The sequence below is a fragment of the Pieris rapae genome, chromosome 12 (assembly GCF_905147795.1).
Source record: "Pieris rapae chromosome 12, ilPieRapa1.1, whole genome shotgun sequence".
NCBI lineage: Eukaryota > Metazoa > Arthropoda > Insecta > Lepidoptera > Pieridae > Pieris > Pieris rapae.
This window is the reverse complement of record NC_059520.1, coordinates 5,105,884-5,122,365: the sequence shown is the minus strand read 5'-3', so window position 1 is coordinate 5,122,365 and position 16,482 is coordinate 5,105,884. Positions and strand designations below refer to the sequence as shown.

Sequence of the window (16,482 nt, the reverse complement as noted above, 5' to 3'; positions counted from 1 at the left end):
TCTTCTCTTGTTTTCTCTAATAATAATACACGTCATTGAAATGAGTCTTACGACAAACACGTATTTCATTTTGACACAGGAGAGTAATAGTTATATGAATCGTTTTGAATACAATACAATACCATACCCATACCATACCACACCTTACCATACCATACCCTTAGACTCGTAAATGCGACTGTTTTTTATTAGACCGATAAGCATACATGGCCCTATGATAAACAAATGTCGATGTTTCGTAGAACTAAAAAATCGATAGTAAAGGTAATATTAATGCAGAAATTAAGTTCGAATAAGTTTGGATCTAAGCTGAATTTATTGAAGTCCAAAACACGAAATTTTTATATAATTGCGAACTACATAAGAAAAAAATATCAATACATAATCAGTTATTTTCTGGATCCAAATATTTTAACATAAATATTAAAATCAGGATAACGGATTGTGCTCAATAATACACATTATTTTTATTATGGGGCAAACGGGCAAAAACAACTCGCTGGTTCCATATAGGTTTGTTGCTGTTGCTGTTTTTTTTAATCCGTTTTTTAAAATAGTATATGCAACATATTTTTAAAAACAGTAATTATTTTTTTTATTCAAAATTGTCTGATCCATTAATTCTTCAAGGTATATACCCCTATAGCACAGCATATAAACGTAAAAAAGCTGTAATACAGACGTACAATAATTTAATAAGAATAGTATGTACACTATGTTTCTATTAAAGACCGCGTTTTAATTTTGACAATGTTCGAAATTGGAATAAGACTCATTCAAAATTGTCAGAATCGACAGCATCGGTGTCAAGTGAGCTGACGTCGGCATCGATGTCACTGGCGACAGTCCTACTGCGGGATCTTGGGCGATTGACATCCCCGGTGTCGGCTGAAATATTTTGTAGCTTTATAACTGAGAATGTTGACGAATACTCAAAAATATCTCAAAAATAATAATGGCTAGACTTAATTTCAAACCGCATTCCGACATTATTTTGATTAATTTAAATAATGTATGTATGTCTTTTGTTGCAACAGTTTATAAACTGGCTGGCTAATTGAAATATGAAAAAGATGAAACAGCTCTAAATATCAATTAGGCCGCTAGATAAACAGCGCCTTTTAGTTGAGGTTATTATTTAAACGGCTAATTCAGCTAGTTGGCTGCGACATATCCATCGTTTCTCATTTCAGACACATCTAGTTTAATGACAGCGTTAAAACAATTTAAACAAGTACAAGAGTGTAATAAAAGTTAGTTTTCATGGCGATATATTAGCAATTTTTGCAGTAGATGCCACGTCTATACATTCATTTCATGTTGAATTTAACAAGTCTCAACATACCTTCAGCAGTTGTAAATGATGTATCTGGTGATTCGTTTGGCCGATCAAAATTCGTGGAATCTGCCGCTTCATGAACAAACTCATAGAGACCCACGAAAGTTGATGGATCCACTATAACAGCCTGAAATATTCATTTATTTTCTTACAATATTAAGTGTGGATTTGTTTAAATATTTATTAAGAATTATGCGAACACAAAATGAATAACAATTAGAGAATACAGTTATGAATCCGCTAAGGTGAGATTAGAAAACAAGACACACAGACTCCTGAATTTTAAAACTCACGGAAATTTCGGTATGTTACCCCTAGTGTATCGAAATGCGTTTATTTGCTCCTGCCTCTTCCGACATTTCAAGAAAAATATATAACTATAAATTGTACGGAAATGAGAAGTGCAGAAACTTAAATTTGTTAAATTGTTCGTTGGAACCATCATTCATATATATTCCTGAAACACGGACATCATAATATTTCGATATATCAGTGATACACATATCAACATATCCTGGATGTTTGATGACGATTTCTTACAAATTTTACACATAAGGCGTTCAAGAGTTCGTCAAATTCGTTTTATAGTTACTTATTATATCTCTAATACAACTAAAATGTTTGTATCCGTACCTCGCCCCCTGTGGGTGTATCAGAGGAAGTTTCACTAGAACTCAGTGATGTGCCTCGCCCTGAACTGTCCCGCGAGCGGTCACTATGAACTCCTCGACCATCGCCGGCTCCCGCGCCTACGCCCACTCCCTCAATATCGACATCGTCAATATCTAACACTGGCTCAGCTATCGGCAAAGGATAAGGAACGAGGTTCTCGTCTTCTTCAGATTCATCGTTCTGGATCGATCCAATTTATAAAAAAATTGATTCATTATCATATTAAACCTTTCGAATCAATTAAATATAATCAATGAGTTTTATTAAGGAAACGCGTTGACATAATATATAGGTTAGGTTAGGACATAAAAATATGCTTACCGAATGCTGTTGGTTGATCAAATTAAATAACCAACTGGGAACAAAAGACTCATCGTCGACGTAGCACGATTCATATGTATCTGATGATCTTCCAGACAGCAAAATTTCTTCAGACTCCTGCAAAATTAAATGAAGACCCATAATAATTAATTAAATCTTATTATACGTAGTTAAAATTAAACTTACCGTTTGTCTGTTAATTTGTGGACGTAGGAGACCAGATTCTGGATCAACTAAATTAATATATTTTGGTTGATCTCCAGCGAGAGGTATACCATTCACAGAAAATCCACTAAAAGCTTGAAGGGCTATGGGACCGCCAACATTCTGTAAAAACATAACTTGCTTAAGTATTTACTGCTGGTAGTACGATAAACAAGGCTGAACTTCTTACCGTAACAATATTCTGGTTTTTTCTTTCGAATAATCCTTGAACAGAATAACTCGGTTCGTTTATCATTGAAGAAAATTCACATAAATCTAATTGGTTGTCAGCTAAAAAGTATTCAGATTGCTTTGATGAAGTGCACATGGACTCTAATGATTTCTTTTCCGTCTTTTCTGCGTCTGTGTAACTAGCATTCTCTGATAGTTTATTGAACGTTGTATTCATAGCTTCTTCCAAGCTTAATTTAAAAGAAGATGAATCTTTGTTTTCAACCACTGTTTTAAAACTTATAGGAGATGACGTGTTGTTGAAACTTTCATCGCCTTTAAATAAAATGTCTTTTTTTAAATTACTTTCAGGAGTAACGGGAATAGATTTAAGTGTTTCTTCCAGCATGTGCTTTATTGAAATCTTCAAACTGAGAGCACTATCCAATGTAATACAATTGGGGTTACTGCATACTTCGTCAATATGTTCTTTAGTTTTGGAGACTGAATTGTTACAATTAAAAATTTTGGTTTCATCAAGAACCTTTGGCTTATCTTTGTATGACTCTAAAATAAGTACAGTGTCGGAGGGACTGGACTGAAGTACATTGATTTTGATAGAAGGCTCGTCAATTACTTTTTCTGACAATGAAGACGAGGATTTTTTCAATAAATTACTCGAACTTTTGATATTTGGCAATTTATTATTAGATTTTTTTAAAAGTAATTTAGTTTTAGACAAAGGTGCCTTATCACAGCTAGTGTGTGCTCTAAATATATTTTTTGTTGTACCGACAATACCTCGCTTTACATTTTTTAACGGTGCAGGCATATTTTCTTTGTTATCATTTTTCACTTCGTATTTATTTTTCTTAATAATATTTTTAAGTTTAGAACCAAAGTTGCTTTTTGGGGTAGTTATAATACAATTGGGATTACGGTTATTTGTTGTTGACGACGTTGAACACTTTTTACAAGAATCGACAGTGACAATAGATGAAACAGCTCGAACAGTGCCCACACTGTTAGGTGACGAGCAGGTACTAAGCTGAGAGTCGGGGCTATCACTGCGTTTTGGCGTACTATTACTTCCTATTACTTGGCGGTTAGCAGACTGTACCTTCTCCGTGATCCTTTTATTTTTAACCTCATTCCTAAACACTTGATAACTTACATAAACTGTTGAATTGTCTTTTATTTCCTTTAAATCATTTCTTTTCTCATCTTCTGAGTTACATCTAATTAATTGTTGTCTCAAAGTACATTTCTCTTCCATGTTAGACCTCGCGAAATGGGGCTTTTTAATATTTATAAGTTTGGGTGTATCCAAGCTTTTAGACAGAAATTTATTTACTCCGGCAATCCTGTTCCTCTTTAAATAGGCTGGTAAATAATGTTCAATATTTGGCATTTCAAAAGAAGCTGGTTTCGTAATTTCTTTATGTCTTATGGCATTAGTATTCTCAACCGTATGGCTGAAAGATTAAATAATAATTTATAATTAACTAGTAACGCAAAAGCAATTCAAATGCTTACCTTCGAGTCTTCGAAGAAACCTGCAATTGGGAGGAAAATTATTAGTTTTACGGAAACTAATAAAATATTAATTTATATTTGTCTTTTATTACCTTTTTGACATTCCTCATTAACATATTTCTATTCCTTGTAGGTGGAAATTTCTTGTTTGGGATAATTTTATTTGTTTGTTCTTTCTTACTTATCTGCTTTGTGGTCCTTATTTTTATTGGTCTTTTTAAGGCATTATTAACATCACTATTACCATGATTTTTTACAGATGTATTAGAACCACGTTTTAGTTTTTTCATAGTATATACGACTTTTTTAGGGACCGTTTTTTTGTTATTATTTTTTGCATGTTTATCGGGCGTTATCTCATTCCATCCTCCTTGAAAAATTACGTCTTGCGAGACTTCTCTATCCTTGAAACTGTGAACATGAATCCCACCACAGCTCAGCTTTGATCTCACCCTAACGGGTGACTTTTTGCCGATATCAACTTTACTGTCACCTGACTGGATTTGTACGTCACTTTTAAGTATTGGTGATAACCGCCCCTTCGATGATTTTGTATCATCAGTTTTATTAACAGAAACAGATTTTATTATAGTCGTTTTTGGGTCACAACATTTTAAAGTATCATCTAAAAAATCATGTGTTGTGATAGTGGTGGACTCAGTTACATTTTTATCTTGAATTTTTGGGTCAGAATCAATTATCCGAATACCCATATAAGGATGGGCCGACTTATAAGGGCAAGTAAAATCAGGTGAAGTTCCTTCGTCAAAAGTCTTCTTACAACATAAAATGTTTGTCGTCGAATGTTCTATTTTGATACCTTTTGAAAACAGTTTTGGGAACTTGGTAAAAGATGTAGTTGCAGACAGCATATCGCAATGTGGGACATCATCTGGGCCACACTGTACGTCTAGGCCTCCGCGACGTATGCCTTTTGAGGTACTTGGCTCATTAATATCTGTAAGAATGGTATATTTGAAGAAGCTAAGTGCAGGGTATTAAAATGATATATAGATTCATACCATACAAAAATATCATTTGGTCTGGAACATCATCAGAATCAGATTCTTTAAAATTGCAAAGACTATCATGTTTTGTGATATTAATAACTGTTTCAAGAGCAGTTTCGTGGTCAACAATGATGGGGCCAGGATCAGTGCCAATGGACCGTGTCAAAGCGACTTGCTCCTCTGAATCTTGCGTAATTATACTTATGATATGGCCTTTTTCAGTAGCTGCTATATTATCATAATTTACATAATCCGATACATCAAAAATTTTACAGCCTTCTATTTCAGTTTTAACATTTTCCTTTTCTGTATTTCTACAGAGCTCTATTAAGCTATTAGGTATCTAAAATAAATTATAGCGATTAGTGTTTTTGTAACTCGATCTTTGAAATTATGTATACAGATGATGCGTACCGGAGCCGCCGCATTTGTGCGCTTGTGTTGTGCTTTATTTTTAGACATTGTATCTGTATCTCCAAATTTGCCGTAATATTTTTTAAGCAGAAAAGTATAATTGACTTTTCTCTTGGATGACTTTTTTGCAATTTTTGGGTGAGTTTTTTTAGGCTTTCTGTCAAATTTGATTTTGTCGTCAACAGTACCACTTGACGGAGAAGTAATATCAACCTTGTCCAAGTACTCAGCCACAGAATAATTACTTTCTTTATTTTGTATCTGATATGGATATGTAGATTTGGAAACGTCCATGTCATAATGGTATGACGGAAATATATTTTTATAATCTCCACCAATCCATTCCCTAACAATGTCCAATTTGGTTTTAGGCTTTTGCAAAACTCTTTCAACCTCTTCATCATGCGAGATCTGATCAGAAACTATCTGCAGATTTTGCTTTTCATCTGTGAAATGTTATATAAATAGATATAATAATGCCTATAAAAATTGCATTGTTTATTAGAAAAAGTACCTTGAAAAAACTCAGTATCGTCTTCTAGATCTAATTCCTCTATACAATTTTCTGATAATTTAAATTTTTCTTCATCGAAAGTTCCTGTAATTTTATAATATTAATAATTATACAATATAAAGTTATGTGACTGACACACAATTTTACCTAAAAAATAAAAATTATCCTTACTTAGTGGCTCGATCAAATTTCGATATTTATGCATTATTTCATCACTGAAAACAAAATACATTTTAACGACAACTTAGCGATTCAATAAATAAAATCATGTAATCACACATACGCTCTCCGATTTTCCAACTTCACGTTGATTAGTGCCAATATAGAATTTTTATCTTCAGATTTACCTGAAATGAATAATCATATAAAGATATATAGTACATATATATAGTCTAATTATGTTTGCGTACAAGTACGTGACGTGAACATGTCTCCGTGGAAGCTATTTACAGCCTATATTGTAAAACGTAGTAAAAACCATCGAGATTTGTCTAATTTTGCGCAGGTAACCACGACTAAAAACAATAAACATGAAAAAAATAAAATTACTGAAACATGAGTTTTAGTTACATTGATGGCCTTAAAACTTTTAGTTAAAGTTTGGTCGCTATTGACAAAGACTGCTAATGACTTTACCTATATGATAATCAGACCATTATTTATATTATATTATAACATTTGTTTTGTTTAATATTATAAGTGCTTGTCACATTAAAAATAGTATTTTGTGATACGCAAGCTTTTAATCGATAAAAAAACAAGGTACGTAGGCTGGTTTTTGACATTTAGGCAATTTCAAATTATAGATTTAGATTATTACAGGTACATAAATAAAAAAAAAGGTCAAATATTCTATAACAAATATAATGAATATATCTGCACTTTCCAAAAAACTTACCGTTATCTATAGCTTTCAACATAGACTCTTCAAAATAGTGTTTCCTTCGTCTTTCTATAGCCTTCTCTGTTAGTGTAAGTAAATCAAAAAGTTTACACTGGACCCAACTAGATGGCACAAGGCATTGCCTGTTTCTCGTCGTATGAAGTGCTAACTTCATAAGACGACACACAACTCTATCCAATTCACTGGTTATATCCTCGTCAGCGGAGAGCAATGAACGCAATTTACGCACTTTGTGGTCTAAAGCTTTGCGAAGACAACGGCCTGCAAGATTTTGTTTAAACTCGATTTTAAATATGAATGCCGACTTGTATCATCATCCTAACAGGCTCTGCTTAGAATTGTGTTTCACAAAGATATTTGAGATGTATAAGAGATATGGATATAAACACCATATATAGCCCTGCAATATGACTTTGTTTTTGCGTTTAAAGTCCACAGTTCTCTTTTCTAAACGAAACAATTATTAGGTTCACTGGTAATTAGTGACATATACGCCAGGTGGCAGCACAAACCAGATCAGGATTGTGAAGTGTAAAATGTAGGTATAACTAGTATTACATGGTGTTAAAGAACAACTATGACGAAGTTGACCGAGTGATAAGGATAATGTCTATGCGAATGAAAATAATTACTAAGATTCTTGATACAAAAAAAAATTACATGTCTATCTAGTACTGCTACAATTCTGCTTATAATTTCCTATGCAATATGGTTAATCAATAGTATCACGTATCAAAACTCTTGCAATCTCAAATATTACATATTTAACAAAAACATTTTAAATTGCCACACCGTAATAATCAGGCATATTGGTACTTCCGTCCGAAAGCGAAGTGGAATGCACCTCTGATATGTCCCACTGAAATATTACCATGGTTTGTACAAATGAGCATCTTGCACATTTGCCAAGAAAAAAAAAATTAAATGTGGAGTCGCGTAAACCGAAGAATATTTCGGGAACTAAATAAAAAAATAATATCATTACAATTTTTATTATTTTTACTTAACAAAATATCTCTTCTTTCCTTACAGTGTATGTAATTAAACTTAAACATTATTAAATAAATTATTTAGGAGCCTTAACCTTTTTGCGTTATTATATAAAATCTTTTTAATTGTTTAACACACAAATTATAAATACGTATACGCCCCGCGTATACGTAACTTTATACGTCGCAGTCAACTATTCATAAATCAATCCACTACACACAACTCTATCTTTTAGGTCGCGACTGTACTATACTATAAACAAACAAAATTATTTACATCAGAAACTGTGTCGTTATCAGGCCAGTCGTCATCATGAGTTCCCACAGAAGTTGTATCCACTATTAGACGAGAGTGAATCACAACATCATCTACTACTTGATATCCATTCCACTCTAACAGCTCCCTGAAAAAAGACAACTAAATAGTAATTCTATGGGGATAAGTCTTGGCTTCCATTCCTAGCGAAAAAAATATTTTGAAGGTTGGATGACATTAATCGTTCTTAAAGATGTAGACCGACATTGTATAGATACCTTTTACGCGGTTCTACTAATATTTGAATTTTATCGTCAATGTAAAATATATATTTTGAGCAAAAACCTGAAAATCTCGTCAATAGCCCGGATAATAACTTTAAGCAACCTATAGTCAGCGAGAATCGTTTATACACAATTAAGATGATTTTATTTTCAAAAGGCTTAACATATACAAAAAAACTTTAGCAAATGTTTATTAGGATACATTTTTTGTATCCTAATAAACATTAATTTTATTAGGATACAAAAAATGTATGATACAAAAAATTTATTTTATAGTATTACCGAATTAACTTGAGCTGCGTCTTTCGTCTAAATTTGGTGATCATGGTTCTTAGATTTATTAATATGAAATATAAAAAAAGACATGCTCACTTGACTTTATCAACGTCATTAGTTAAGTGAGCGACCACATCCATCAGAAGACGCAACGGTATTTCCAAGTTGCCCTCAGACGGGAAGTCATCATCCCATTGTTTGTCAACGAGGCGATTGATCTCTTCAGATAACAGGTCTAAAATACGACTATCGTCTGATTTTCTCTGCAATTCAAATAAAATTCTTGTAGACGTCATTTATTAGGCTTTTATCCTTAAGAATTTGATCATAAGGCTTTCAACAAATTTACACATAAAATGTTAACGCGTATTATAAGTGATCTACCTTCAGGTAGTTTTCAAAAAACATGTTTTATTCGGGTAGAGAAAAAATCGAGTATGGATAATGGTACATACCTCAAAAGGATAGCTATACTCCCTCACGACCTTATAGTATTGGTTCCAATAAGGAGCATTTTCGCCCCAATTGATATTGAACCACGTATGCTCCCCAGTACATTCGCATTCCTTGTTCAAATTCAACATTTTCTTCAAATGGCGGATCTCATCTACAACTTCGCGAGTGAAAGACGAATCTATTTTATTCTTGGCTATTACATTTTGAGCTGTTTTTGAAAACTTTTTCACTTGTAATGTTGAACAATTCAGCCTGGAATGTTTTACAATATGAGGTAAAAAAATTCTATTTAATTATATATAATAATTTCTATAATATTTTAAAGATATTTTCAAAATATATGCATACATATTTATATAATTAGTTGGCATCCGCCTGATGATGTCCAAATAAACAAGATGAAGATAATTTTTTTTTTTTCATATATATACTAAACAATTTTACATAACATTTCAGCCTGTTGTAATTTTTGACAATCCCTTGAAAAAATTGCATGATGCAAGTTTAGAGTTAGAAAAATCCATTACTAAGTTTTATAGTCTAAACGATTTTTTATACATTTAAGCTATGAAAGAATAGCAAAACCTGTTATTCACATCTTCAATCTCATATATTTTATAAAGCCGTTTCCTCCTTGGTACTAAAACACGATAAGGTTCATCCTCAAAGAGGAATCCTTTTTCCAGTTCTGTATCTAAATTACACTGGAATGATTTGTCATCATACTCTATGGCATGATAGGAGTACATCGGGGATGTTAAGACTATAGTGACACAGGACTGCTTGTTTGATGATATTTCTGGGTATAGTTCAACACTGGGAAAACATTTCTTAATATAAATAAGTAGTTATTGTGTTTATTGTTATTGAAGTTTTTGTTGAACAATAGCTGCAAAACTGAGAACAGATGATTTTCATAATACCCTCATTTTAATAAACTTTTGAATTAATTTCAAACCAATTGGAAGTCATATGCAAAGAAAATATACCTCATGGGTATTGTTTAAGTAGAAAAATTAAAAATGTTGACAATATTAAGTAAAACTTTTGTGCATTCTAAAATACATCATAAAGCAAGAACCTAAAGGTATAATAATAATAAACTTACTCATTTGTTAAGCACAAGATCTTGTTATCAGGAATACACTCATAACTGGATGTCATGTCTTCTATGCTTAAACTTGAAATGTCTGGAATAAAATTATGCTTCTTAATTAAAACCAATTAACTTAAAATATAATAAGATATTAGTTTCATATATTATAATTCTAATAACAACTAGATTCCTGGTGTTAATTATTTCCCTAAAAAACAGAAATATATTTAACACTAAAAGTGCTTTATATGCTAAATTCATAACCAAATATCTGAGATAATATTTAATTCCAATATGTCAATATATAAAAATAAAACTTTATAAACTGATATACACCCAAATTTCTTACATTACTCAATTTCAATAGGCTTAAATTGATCACATTATCAAATGGCAATCTGTCTCTGAAGATTCCTAAATACTTCTAACAAAGAGTCATATAATCAAATTAAAACTCTTGTTCATAACCATTACAATTTAAATATTTATGTAGTATGTTTACTGCATACCTTTACTTGCAACAAGTGCTAAACTATTAAGGTCCAATTCTTGTTGCTTGTGGTAGTCTTTTGCGACAAAGACTGCCATCTGGGTACAGCACCCTAATTGTGTACTGTCAGGTGGACCTGGACCAATCCCTTTGCATGTAACTGTATAATCTGGATAACGTAGAACTACATTGCTGCACCTAGAGTTTATATAGTTATAAATAATAGCTGTATGTAATTGTATAAATATCCTATTTATATTGTGAAAAATTAAACTATCAGAAGATACTCTCGCATTGTTCACATCTTTTTGTGGTGTATTTATCGAACACATTACCTTAGTTCTAACTTAAATAACATAATAAAATAGTGACAAAATTGATGAGTTTGATTGTTATAGAATCTGGACCAAAAGATACTTTTACAATAAGGCTATTGTTAAAAATTGTTACCAATCATGAAACTGTTCTCTGCTCCATTCAAAAAAATGATCTAATCTTCTTAATCCATTATTCTCCAAGGATTTAAATAAAACATTAAAATCCCCATTAGGGGTTGTAAGGACCACTACCCATGGTTTTATAAAGCCAAATACTGTATGTATAAATCTTTCTAGATCGTGTGGGAGCATGTGTTCAATCATTTCAATAGCTACCACTGCATCACACCCTATTAGTCTATAGTCAGGATCAGCAGCATTGCCTTGGAATAGCTAAAATAATAAAGAAGTTTTAATTAAGTTGTTTAACATTACAGTAAAAATAATAAAAAGAACTAAACACTCTCTTCACAATATAAAAAATATATTTATAGAGGTTTTGAAGTATCTCACCGTTATTTTAAGTGGATTTTCCCGCTTTTGTCCGTAATCTTCACTTCCAAGGAGATCAGAAGAGCTTTGCAAAGGAATAGCCTCAATATCCACACCCATGATATGCTGGATCCCTGGCACTTCTTTGAGGTATTTGATAAAGCTCAGATCATGATATCCTAACTCCACAACCTTTAAATAATATCATCCGTAAATATGATTAAGTACGTGAAAAAATATTTACATACAGAAAATTGGGCCTGGATATTTACAACATAGTATTTTACAAACCTTTTCTAGTCGTCCACACCAATTGTCGGCCATAAGGCAGTCGGTTACTGCTGCATATCTCTGAACGTACACAGGCGGGAAAAAGACCACTCCTTTTTCGTCATGGTACTCTGCAAATACATGATCTTCAGAATCTTCGTCGTCCGAAACATCACCTTGTCTGGTCAGAGCTAAGCTGAAGTTGTTGTAATATGGCCTTAGAAATGCGTCCAGTGCACGTATAAGAGCTTCACGAAAAAATAGAAGAGTTTGCAGGGCGATAATCATTTTCCTAATAAAAACTGATGATTTTAGAAAGTGACTCTGTTCATATCACGGAGATCGTTGACGACATTCATGATGTTCACATGTTTGTTTATACCGGCGTTTTTGTTTTTTTTTTGGTTTGACAATTTACTTACAAAATAACACTACTCAAATAGAAACAACTCAAAGTGTCAAAAAGGGTGAAAAGTTAAGGGTGTATAAAGTCGGAGTTTCGGAAAAAGAAACATTGTGGGATCTGAGGTTGTAGCAGTGCTAAATTATCTTTTTTGTTATGTTGCTTGCATTACCGTCTATGAAAAAACTGCAGTACATATTATATAATTTTTTTCACTACATGAATTGACATAGAAGAGTTAAATATTTGTTCGCATTACCGTAACACCGCATCTAATCTCTTTCTGAACAGACTATATTTGGCGCCAGGGTAAATTGAATTAAGGAATTTAGAATATTTTCATATTTATTGAAAACTTTAGTCCCGTATTTTTTTTTATAACTTGAGTCTTTAATTTTCGTTGCAAGTAGGTACAATACATAGTTCAATGGGCAATAGTGACCAAAATCATTGAAAGCAAATTTTTGGCAAGATTTTTCAAAAGAAAGACTTCTAGTTCTATTTTCTCACACTGTTGTATAGCGTAAAAAGTTATATAGCATAAATACTTTATAGAGGAATCATACGGAGGCATAATAATTCTAGATCGTTGAGAGAAGATGAGTTTCTTGGTCGGTATATGAGGACAGCATTACCATGCATTCTTTTTACTTGAAGTCAGAAACAATAGGTAGGTACTTAAATCTGATACCAGAAAAGGTAATTTATTTTTAAAATGATTATTATTGTTAACGGTTATAAAAATATATTGTACCTATGATTCGTGTATAAAGTAGATTCGAACAGTGTGGTTAAATTATGAGTCACTTCACAGCTGTACGGAATAATAAAGCAGTTTGTACCTAGTTTTGGAACACAAGAATCTATAGGTATTAACAATACTTCTTACATGAATCAAACAGAGAAAGTTGTCGGATACAGAAATAGAATAGTTACTATCATTAATAATCTCATTCGTCGTTCAACAAGTTTTTGGTATAGTAAACTTCGTATATTATAATCAACTTGGTACATAGGCGTACCTAATTAAGTTTAAGAACTGTTCCCAGTAGGTTTTTACTGTAGATATTTTTCTTAAAATAAGTTGTTAAGTTGAATTTATAATTTTTTTATAATATAATAAGGATAAAGAATTAATAACGATCCAATTCTCTATTTCATGAAATTATCAATATAGGATCCGGACGCGAACCATAGATTTAAGCGAAAATGCGAACAGTGAGAATGTAGTCCAAATTAGATGATATCATTAAAGATACTTTGGCCTATATTAATGAATTAGTAACATGTAACAACATTGGTAAGGCTAAAAGGCTATTTTATTATGTATATAATAAATCTAAACATGTTATGTTTATTATTATAATCAATTCATAGTTTAAGTAAACTAATTACCAGAACTGGGCCGCATTTTTACATCCAACAAAGCCTATAGAAATGAGAGCCAGTTATATTATACAGTATACAAAACGAATGTATTTATGACGTAAGAGAGCGATAATGTTATATGATTCTTTATTTTCAGGTTCCGGTTGCAAACGTTACGCAAAGGTCAATTTTGTAATCGCAAATTGACTACTTCTCTCAATAGAGATCATATGTGCCATTATAATTTTTATTTATTCGCAGATCTCTCTTAAATGTCATTAGTGTTGCAGTTTTGGACGGCCTAGCCATAATTGTTAGGCAATGTTAGGTTTATAATAAATATTATATTACCCGTGATTTTCTCTATATACACTTAAAAATTGTATAAACATTTATATTAGAAGATATCTACATAACATAAGGTGCTACGGGAACTGCCCCCACACAAGCAAACCATAACTTGGTTGTGCGTGTCGATAGGAATCTTAATCTTAATATTGGGATTAAATTAACCACTTATTGTCAGTGCCCCTTAACCACCAGTAATACGATATATTTCTTCGTCTGTTTAGTTATTATTTGATATATTAACAAGGCATCCATTTGTGTAATTCAACAGACCAACATATGTAAAATCAATTAGTTTTACACTAGTATCTCTTCTAACTTAGAAAAAGAATAACGGTAGATTATAACACGCAAGACTAAGAACGCAAACTAAACTATCTATATATGGTTTTCCTAAAACCATGTCAAACTGTTTATGTCAAACTCATGCTAAATTTCTAAATACTAAAAAAAGTAGTTTTAATTGTAAAACGCATGTACGAGTATATTCAAACACACTTTTAAACAACATTATACAATAACATCCTGTATCATATCTTCTCCAAAACAATTCAAAGTTATTTTCAGTTCTTTATGGAGTTATAAACCAGTTTATATTATAATTAAAGTAAATATTAGTAAGGTATAAATAATTTATTAAAAAGTGAATGGTGATTTCATACTTGCAGACGCGGAACCTTAAATGTTTAAATAAAGCTGAATTATCATGCACATCGTACCTTGCGCTCTTTGGAATTTACAGTTGTATATTGGTTTATATGTATACATTGAATTTGAAACAAATTATTGTTTCATAGTAACGTTATAAGAGCGCCCTGCATACACAAAACACTTGCCTATTAAATGTTTACCGTTTGTATTATTAACAATTCATTGCGGCAACTTTCAGTACATTTTATATTGGGGTCACATGGGATGATTATGTATTTTGACATAGTAACACTTGATATAAAAAAAGATAATAAATAGCAGAGTGTCATATTCTGAACCAATAAAGATAATGTGAAGAAATGTATATATATTTCTCTTTCATTATAGTTCTTCACGTGACATTCGTCATTACGAGTACACCATGCCTTGGACCCTAAAACAGCAAATACAAAGCCGCTATTAAGACGGAATTAATCATCTCCAAACTTCATAGCAGTGGTGACCAGCAGGCTAAGTAGATTAGAGGCCAAGGCGGTAGATTTTTTGGGGCGGCAGATTTGGGAATAGATTTTTATTTTTGCTACTTCATAGAAACCAAAAAGGTTTCTACATACCACCACCACCACTTCTGATGTTTTTCAGATAGAACTCTGCATGCAATCAGAGGCGGATTTGCAGACTTAGCCGCTCTAGGCCCCATGTGCCGCCACTTTCTCAACACCAATAGACAAGATATTATGATATACCGAGATATATCTTAGGGAACGGTGCACTAGATCTTGATTAAACTGCGTATGGGTTGTCTAGTGTCTATAAGAAACAGTTTGTTGAAAGAACTACCAAGGGCAAAACATTTCATCGAGACAAAACTTTACAAATATTAAAAAAAATTTAGCACGTTTTGCCGCCCTTCGCATCTTACCGCCCTAGGCCCGGGCCTACTGGGCCTCAGGGCAAATCCGCCTATGCATGCAACTGTATATTCGCTGTAGCAAACTTCATAAATATTCTAGAGTAAAACAGCTAGTTCGCCGCTCTCCAATCAATAATAAACCTTTGCGCCCTCAGCTCACACTTTGTATGAGTGAAAAGGGTGAAATTGCAGAAAATGTATTTCCCTACTTCCACTTTTCCTTTTCCCCCTATTAACCCATACAAGTCACTCAAGATGGTTTGTGTAAAAACCCAAAAATTATTTTAAGTACAATTTTAAAGAAATTTTTGGATTGTAAAAATCTGGAACATGATAATTGTAAATCCGCTACTACTCCGTCGGTAATCGGATGGGTTATGGCGTTATGAGACTTCATACAAATAACTTATAAGTATAAGTATATTTTGTCAAAGTATATTTAAAGGCTTTTAGTAGATAAAACTAAATATGTTTCACGTTATGGTATATCACATCTGTTTTATCTAATTCTTATTCACACTTTTATACATAGTAAAATTACACTAGATAAAACCTATTTTGAGCATAATTTTGTATTCTTACGACGCCAAAAGAGGTTTTCGCAATTATAATTAAAATATATATAAATATTTAGGAAAATTTTTTGAAAAACATAAAACAAAAATCTTTTACTATAAAAGTTCGGTCTTAAAATGAAACGTGATCAAAATTAGTAAAATTAATATTGACAATAGTAACAAGCACGCTACTTAATTAAATATACGATGAGGCATTATATGTTTTAGACT

General features: G+C 32.2%; 1 protein-coding gene across 1 annotated transcript; it reads right to left on the bottom strand.

The window, feature by feature from the left end:
- Positions 1-77: 77 nt before the first annotated feature.
- On the bottom strand, positions 78-12,405 carry LOC111001836. Its single transcript, XM_022271876.2, has 24 exons — positions 12,033-12,405; positions 11,763-11,933; positions 11,383-11,642; positions 10,952-11,130; positions 10,455-10,536; positions 9,932-10,162; positions 9,346-9,598; positions 8,987-9,153; positions 8,352-8,478; positions 7,878-7,944; positions 7,080-7,346; positions 6,465-6,528; positions 6,353-6,396; positions 6,182-6,265; positions 5,668-6,113; positions 5,266-5,596; positions 4,336-5,201; positions 4,244-4,263; positions 2,727-4,182; positions 2,519-2,659; positions 2,333-2,449; positions 1,973-2,191; positions 1,346-1,466; positions 78-888 (listed from the first exon to the last, which is right to left on the bottom strand). Exons 1-24 carry the CDS (start codon positions 12,297-12,299, stop codon positions 773-775), a joined length of 6,096 nt encoding a protein of 2,031 aa, XP_022127568.2. The 5' UTR covers positions 12,300-12,405; the 3' UTR covers positions 78-772.
- Positions 12,406-16,482: the final 4,077 nt, after the last annotated feature.